The 7,935-nt window shown below is 44.3% G+C and overlaps 1 protein-coding gene across 1 annotated transcript in view; it reads right to left on the bottom strand.

Moving 5' to 3' along the window:
* Nucleotides 1-1,329: 1,329 nt before the first annotated feature.
* Nucleotides 1,330-7,935, bottom strand: part of PGM2 (phosphoglucomutase 2) — a 29,044-nt gene continuing 22,438 nt past the window's right edge. The window contains exons 10-14 of the mRNA XM_060690812.2: nucleotides 7,628-7,721; nucleotides 6,168-6,297; nucleotides 4,828-5,017; nucleotides 3,363-3,496; nucleotides 1,330-1,593 (exon numbers count right to left, since the gene is read on the bottom strand). Of these exons, the coding sequence (XP_060546795.2) occupies nucleotides 1,491-1,593; nucleotides 3,363-3,496; nucleotides 4,828-5,017; nucleotides 6,168-6,297; nucleotides 7,628-7,721 (651 nt within the window). The 3' untranslated portion in view covers nucleotides 1,330-1,490. The remainder of the gene's footprint in view (nucleotides 1,594-3,362; nucleotides 3,497-4,827; nucleotides 5,018-6,167; nucleotides 6,298-7,627; nucleotides 7,722-7,935) is intronic.

Here is a 7,935-nt window from a genome sequence, read left to right as displayed (position 1 = left end):
ACACTATGGAGCAATATATATATAAATCTATGTGTTGTTGCTAGTGATATTTATACAACAGAAACTTCACTTGGCTTAAAATCATTTATAGGTGACCATATAATTTGTTTATTAGAAGAAAAATCACTTTCAAATTGTCTGACAATTTATCGACGGAAGATTTCCTTACCATGTAGATCGCTCACTCACCCAGTTATTTTAGGTATTAGAAACAACTGGTATAGTCATACTCTACTCAGTATCAAGGATGCAGCTGTGGAGGTGGACAATAATATTAAGTATCTGGAGGTGCAGATAACTAACAATCTGAACTGCTCCCTCCACACATCATCCTTAGTGAAGCGTGCAAACCAGCGTCTCCATTTCCTGCGTCTGACGAGAACACATATTTCTCCTTCTGTCCCGGCCACTTTTTACACAGGCACGATGGAGAGCGTCTTAACAAACTGCATCACTGTTTGGTTTGGTGGCCGCAGTGCCTCAGATAGAAAGTCCATACAGAGAGTGGTGAGGACAGTGGAGAAGATTCTAGGAAGCTCGCTTCCCGTTATTCGGGATACTGCTTATAAGCGCTGTGTGCTTAAGAGCTCAAAGCATTGTTAGAGACCCCACACAACCTCTCCACGGTCTGTTTCTGTTGCTCCCCTCTGGGAGGAGATTTCAAAGCAGGACTACCAGATTCTATAACAGCTTTGTTCCCTATGCCATCCGTCTCGTAAGCTCGTAGGAATTGTTTTTCTCACCATTTACATGTATACATCCGAACTAGACTGTGTTGTTTCTCTGTCATGTAACAGTATTTATTTATTTATTTAATTTGTATACCGCGCTTCTCGGTAGGGATGGCTAACCCTTTTGCCATCGCGTGCCAAAAGTGGAAGGAACATGTGGGGCTCGCTCGTGTGTGCCCACACCCATAATTCAATGCCCCCCGCACTCCCCCCGCTTTTGGCACGCGACGCCAAAAAGATTACCGGTAGGCCCGTTTTTCACCCTCCCCAGGCTTCAGAGGCTTTCTTGGAGCCTGGGGAGGGCAAAAACAACCTTCCCACCCCCAGAGGACCTCCGGAGGCTGGAAACAGTCCATTTCCCGACTTGGGCCCACAATGCCCAAAAATTAGTTGGCCGGCGAGCACATGCGCACTGGAGCTGAGCTAGGGCAATGCTCACGTGTCCAGATATGGCTCCGCGTGCCGCCTGTGGCACGCATGCCATAGGTTTGCCATCACGGTCATATAATATATGTGGGTATGTGCATAATTTGTATTTATTTATTTTGTCACGTTTATGTAGCGTATATTGGAGGTGTTGACCCTTTAGAGAGCTGCATGCAACGAAATTTCATTTTAATGTATGACGATCAGTGTACATTTGAAGTGACAATAAAGTTATGCGAAGTCATTCTGTAAAGAAATTAAATTTCCTTTTTTCCCCTCCGCTTTATGTATTTTATTTAAGAATGCACAGATTCAAAAGAAGTGCGGATGTCATCACTCTGGTTTGGGCTGCAGCTTGTTCTTCTCTGGCTCAAAGAAATATTTTTCAAGAGCGCCGGTCAGTTCATCCAGTTCTTGCTTCAGCTTTTCAAAATCACTAAAAAAGAGACAATGCGTAGTAAGATTTCAGCTTCGCTTTATAGAGGCTATCCAATGCAGAGAGATTTTTAATTCCTTGTAAGGAATGGCCGCAGTGTGTTTTAGGGTTGTTAGATCTAAAGCCTATCGGATGACTCTCCTAGCCACGGTCTAATTCAGGAGTCAGCAACCCGCAGCTCTGGAGCCGCATGTGGCTCTTTCACAACTCAATTAGATTCCAACTTTGTTCTTTATGGTATTTGGTCTAGAGCAGTCGCCCCCCCACCCCCACCCAAGGTCAACCACAGCCCTGATGCGGCCCTCGAGTTTGACATCCGTGGTCTAGAGCTATTGTGGTGTAATGGTTAAGGCATCAGGCCAGAAACCAGGAGACTAGTGAATTCTAGTCCTGCCTTAGACATTAAAACTGGTTAGGTGACTTTTGGCCAATCATAAGGTGATGATGAATTTTAGTCCCGCCTTAGACGTGAAAGCTGATTGGGTGATTTTAGACCAATCACCAGGAGACGGTGAATTCTAGTCCTACTTTAAGTATAAAAACTGATTGGGTGATTTTTGGGGCCAATCGCTTTCTTTCAGCGCAACCCACCTCACAAAAAAGGAAGAAGTACTAGATATGTTTGCCGTTTTGAGTTGCTTCTAAAGTAATAAAGGCAGGATAGAAAAATATAAATCTAATAATAAAATTCGAATTCCACCCATCCTCCAAAAAGTGGAAGGTGGAATAAATTAGCTCATTACTGCCTGTCTTCCTAATCCCAGTCGTTACATAAAGGTGAAATATGAAATGATTTGCTGAAGGAGATCCAATAGCGTAACTTTTCTTTGGTGGTGCCAGATTAAATTTATTTTATCGTTAGCCCCCCACCCCACCCCACCCTACTCACTCAGGTGCCCTGAGTAGTTAAATAAATCAAAGACTGAATCACATATATGCATGCATTGTATCTGTGTTTTGTTATTTGTATGTATTTATTTTTAAGGTAGGTATTTCATTTGAAACACAATTCGTAATGAATAAGATATCGGAATTTGCCTTCTGTGATGTACAGGTGGTCCTTGACTTAAAACAATTCATTTAGTGATGGTTTGAAGTTGCACTTTGGAAAAAGTGACTTGTGACCGTTTTTTCACACTGGTAGCCTCTCCGCGATCATGTGATCAAAATTCAAATGCTTGGCCGTCGCACTCATATTTATGATCCCCTTTTTGCGACCTTTGGACCAGCAAAAGCAATGGAGAAGCCAGATTCACTTAACAACCGGGCAGTGGTGAAATCCACATTTTTTTACTACTGGTTCTGTAGGCGTGGCTTGGTGGGCGTGGTGTGGCTTGGTGGGCATGGCAGGGGAAGTATACTGCAAAATCCCCATTCCCTCCCCACTCCTGGTGGAAGGATATTGCAAAATCTCCATTCCCACCCCACTTTGGGGCCAGCCAGAGGTGGTATTTGCCAGTTCTCCGAACTGCTCAAAATTTCCGCTACCGGTTCTCCAGAACCTGTCAGAACCTGCTGGATTTCACCCCTGCCAACCGAGTTATTATTAACTTATCACCGGCGGCAAGAAAGGTCGTAAAAATGGGACAAAACTCACTTAACAAACATCTCACTTAACAAAAGACATTTTGGGCTCCATTGTGGTCGTAAGTCGAGGATTACCTGTATTTCGGATAACCAAAGTCCAATTTCACGGAGTTAGGAAAATGCAAATTTTAATCAGTTATTTCCTATTTTTTTGAGAAAAAGAAAAGAAGTCCGAACTATACCTGTTTCCGGGAGGTGCACAAAGTTCGGCGTAATATTTGATTTTGGGTTCGGTCCCGCTGGTTCTCATAGTAGCCACACCTCCGTTACTGAAGGTAAACGTTATCATTTGGCTGCTTTTACTCGTGGGGAGCACCTGAGAGCAGAAAAGTCAAAAGAAACCTATTTCACCAGAGCCTGTGACATGTTCACGCGTGAAAACCACGGGACAAGTCGGACGTGACCCACTGAGGAAAAAAGAAGCGGCGTGACATAGGAGAAGGCGGCCTCCACCGTTATCGTAAGAAGATTCCGGAAAAGAATTTGTAGACACAGGTGCCTTCATAGGACCTCCCTACAGTTGTGATCAGTGGTGGAATTCAAATTTTTTTTACTACCGGTTCTGTGGGCGTGGGGAAGGATACTGCAAAATCCCCATTCCCTCCCCACTCCTGGGTGAAGGATACTGCAAAATCTCCATTCCCTCCCCACTAATGGGGGAAGCATACCGCAAAATCTCCATTCCCTCCTCACTCCTGGGGGAAGGATACTGCAAAATCCCCATTCCCTCCCCACTCGTGGGGGAAGGATACTGCAAAATCTCCATTCCCTCCCCACTCCTGGGGGAAGGATATCGCAAAATCTCCATTCCCACCCCACTCTGGGGCCAGCCAGAGGTGGTATTTGCCGGTTCTCCGAACTACTCAAAATTTCTGCTACCGGTTCTCCAGAACCTGTCAGAACCTGCTGAATAGCACCCCTGGTTATGATCTCCATGATCTTCACTGTCTCTAACCGATTGCTAATCGGTTAAAACAAAAGGGACAACTCTGGGGTAAGGCCTGGAGATGATTGGCCCCTCCCATAAGGCTTAAAAGATGAGCAAAGGCTCGTGGGCCCTTTGCAGGAAAACAACGTTGTTAATTCTGTTTCTAGTCGGCATCTCTGTTTGATTCTGCAATCCGTGTGGCTTTGCCAAGTAGGTCTTTGGCAGAGTGTCAAGAGAGATAAGGGTTGGTGATTATCCCGAAGGATTTCTCCCGAAGGACTTTTTGCAACTAATTGGGACTCAGCTGTGAATGAACGTAATTCACAGCTGTTGCAATAAAAGAGGTTTTTGGGACTACTCGTGTGTTTTAATGACTCAGGAAGCCTAGGTCACAACAGAGGGTTTGGGAGGCCTACAGAGTGCTCCTGGGGGCTGGGGAGGCCCATAACCCTCCCAAACCCTCTGCGCATCCCGTTTTTACAAAAAACGGGCCCGTTTTTGGCTTTATACTCCGGTACGTCTTATAGTCTGAAAAATACGGTTAATTTATTTTTCTTTCTTTTTATACCAAGCTCACGCAAAACAAAAAAAAATCCCAAATTGCCTTTTGAAAAAGTACCTTCGAGATAAGGAGAGAAAGAATGAATGTGCAGTGAAAAAAAATAAATAAATAAACCCCCAAGATTTCACAGTGGAAAACCTGGCCAGCTACTGCTTACTGCTTTTTTATCATCCTGGTTACTGTCGTAGCCGGTCGTCAGATCTCTGACTCCAGAGACTGCAAATTTCCCACAGGTTTTGGGGTAGGTATTTTTCCCCTCGTAATTCCTAAGCTTCTCAAACAGAGCCGTGATGATCTTCTGATCGTGACAGATAAAATAGGAAGACTTGGTGATATGATAACCGTATCTATATAAAAAAACAAAGCAGGAAAAACTTTGAATAATCATCCATGGCCTTCACATTGCAGCCCAAACATATAAACATACACGTATGTGTGGCTAATGTGTACACAGATAGCCCTCGACGTATGACCATAAGTAAGCCCAAAATTTCGGTTGCTGAGTGGGACATTTGTTAAGTGGGTTTTGCCCCATTTTACAACTTCTCTTGCAACTGATGTTAAGGGAATCGCTGCCGTTCTTAAGTTAGTCACAAGGTTGTTAAGTGTTGTGACCTAGGCTTCCTGAGTCATTAAAACACTGGAGTAGTCCAAAAACCTCTTTTATTACAACAGCTGTGAATTACGTTCATTCACAGCTGAGTCCCAATTAGTTGCAAAAAGTCCTTCGGGATAATCACCAACCTTTATCTCCCTTAACACTCTGCCAAAGACCTACTTGGCAAAGCCACACGGAGTCCAGAATCAAACAGAGATGCCGACTGGGAACAGAATTAACAACGTTGCTTTCTTGCAAAGGGCCCACGTGCCTTTGCTCCTCTTTTAAGCCTTATGGGAGGGGCCAATCATCTCCAGGCCTTACCCCCGAGTCGTCCCTTTAGTTTTAACTGTTTGTGCCTTCTGGCAGCTCTGCACATGTGCGCACTAGGAACAGACTCCTCCTGTTCCTCTGGCTCTCTGCTGTCTGATTCTGGAGGCTCCGGAGTCCGCGCATAACTCCCAGATGGCCCTGGCCCCATCTCTGCCTCCGACGCAGAGTCCTCGTCCGAGCCTTTCCCCCCTCACTGGCCCATGTTCCTCCCCAGCCTCCTCACTGTCTGACTCCGCTGCCAGCTCTGCAGGTTGCTGGCAGACCACAACATTAAGTGAATCTGGCTTCCCCATCGACTTTGCTTGTCAGAAGGTCGCAAAAGGGAAGCGTGCGATCCCGCAACCGTCATAAATACGAGTCAGTTGCCAGGTATCTAAATTTTGATCACGTGACTTTTGGGAATGCTGCAACGGTCATAAGTGTAGAAAACGGTCATAAGTTCCTTTTTCCAGTGCCGTTGTAACTATGAATGGTCACCGCATGAATTGCTGTAAGTCGAGGACTAACCTGTACCTTAAATTAAAAAAAAAAAAAAAACACTCATTGTTTCATTAAGTTATACTCACTCTGTGTAAATGTTTTTCAGCTGCTGAGACAGAGTTACGTTCTTTGTGGCCAGAAAACTAGCCATTTCTGCGGTTATGACGGCTGCACTTACACCGTCTTTATCCAGTACAACGGGGCTGCACATATAGCCTGAAAGTTTACAGGAAAAAAAACAAAAACTTTGTTTGCAAAACTATTCCGATACAAGTGATCAAATGCAAAAAGGCACACAACATGGTTATTACAACCAATTTTGGTCGCCGTACCACAAAAAATATGTCAGAGTATGAATATTCATAGACTGGAATAGGGCATAGCAACAGATCAGTCAATGGGGACTGTTTGGTAACTGAAACATAGTATTTGTTGAATGGGGCAGTGGTGAAATTCAAATTTTTTTACTACTGGTTCTGTGGGTGTGGCTTGGTGGGCATGGCAGGGGAAAGATACTGCAAAATCTCCATTCCCTCCCCATTCTTGGGGGGAAGGATATTGCAAAATCTCCATTCCCATCCCACTCCAGGGGGAAGGATACTGCAAAATCTCCATTCCCTCCCCACTCCTGGGGGAAGGATATTTCAAAATCTCCATTCCCACCCCACTCTTGGGGGAAGGATTCTGCAAAATCTCCTTTCCTTCCCCACTCTTGAAGGAAAAATACTGCAAAATCTCCATTCCCACCCCACTCCAGGGGAAGGATACTGCAAAATCCCCATTCCCTCCCTACTCCAGGGGAAGGATACTGCAAAATCTCCATTCCCATCCCACTCTGGGGCCGGCCAGAGGTGGCATTTGCCAGTTCTCCGAACTACTCAAAATTTCCGCTACTTGTTCTCTGAACTACTCAAAATTTCCGCTACCGGTTCTCCAGAACCTGTCAGAACCTGCTGATTTCACCCCTGGTATGGGGCCATAAGAGACAGTTTGGAGCCTGGGCGTGGCTTAACTGTTCTGTCTATACGTTTGAGGGCACTAGCTTCTCTCTCCTCCATTTTGCCTCCTCCATTTTGTGCTGAGTTTGTACTTGCTATTTTCTCTTCTCTACAACGTGGAAAAAACCTACAAGGGTATTGTACGCCTTATGCGTTGTTATGTATATAAAGACGTTTTGAATCTTGTTTGACTGTGTGCGCTGCAACAAACTCTGACAAAATATGTTGAGACTTTGGAAAAAGTGCAAAGAAGAGCAACTGAGATGATCAAAAGGCCTGGAGACTAAAACATAGGAAGAGCGGTTGCAGGATTTGGGTTAAAGAAAAGAAGAATTAGGGGCGACATGATAGCAATATTCCAGTATTTGAGGGGCTGCCCCAAAGAAGAGGGGGTCAAATTATTCTCCAAAGCACCAGAGGGCAGCACAAGAAACAATGGAGAGAAGAAACCCAGAATTAAGGAGAAATTTCCTGACAGTGAGAACAATTAACAATATATAGAATATATCTATGTTCCTTTAACTGTTTATTAAGGAGAAGCATATTACCGATGGCTTCTTCAAAAGCAAATAAGACATTTTTTCCTTGGTCCATCAGCTCCTTGGCTCGATTTCCCATCCACTTAAATCCTGTTAATGTTTCCTGTATTGACCAAGGTTCAATGAAAAGATTTATAAGAACAGAAGAGGAATTTTCTTTTAAATGTATTTATTACTACTACCTATAATAATATTGCTGTTGCTGTATTTGGTAATGTCACTCAACTCCGTATTTCTGATGTACTGTATGCCTATACATTTATTCGCTTCTAGGCGACATCAGAAATATGGTGCCAAGTGACATCACTACATACAGC

The sequence above is a fragment of the Pantherophis guttatus genome, chromosome 8 (genome assembly GCF_059756535.1).
Source record: "Pantherophis guttatus breed Tessera chromosome 8, ASM5975653v1, whole genome shotgun sequence".
NCBI lineage: Eukaryota > Metazoa > Chordata > Lepidosauria > Squamata > Colubridae > Pantherophis > Pantherophis guttatus.
Note: the sequence above shows the minus strand (reverse complement) of the source record. Positions and strands in the feature narration are given on the sequence as shown.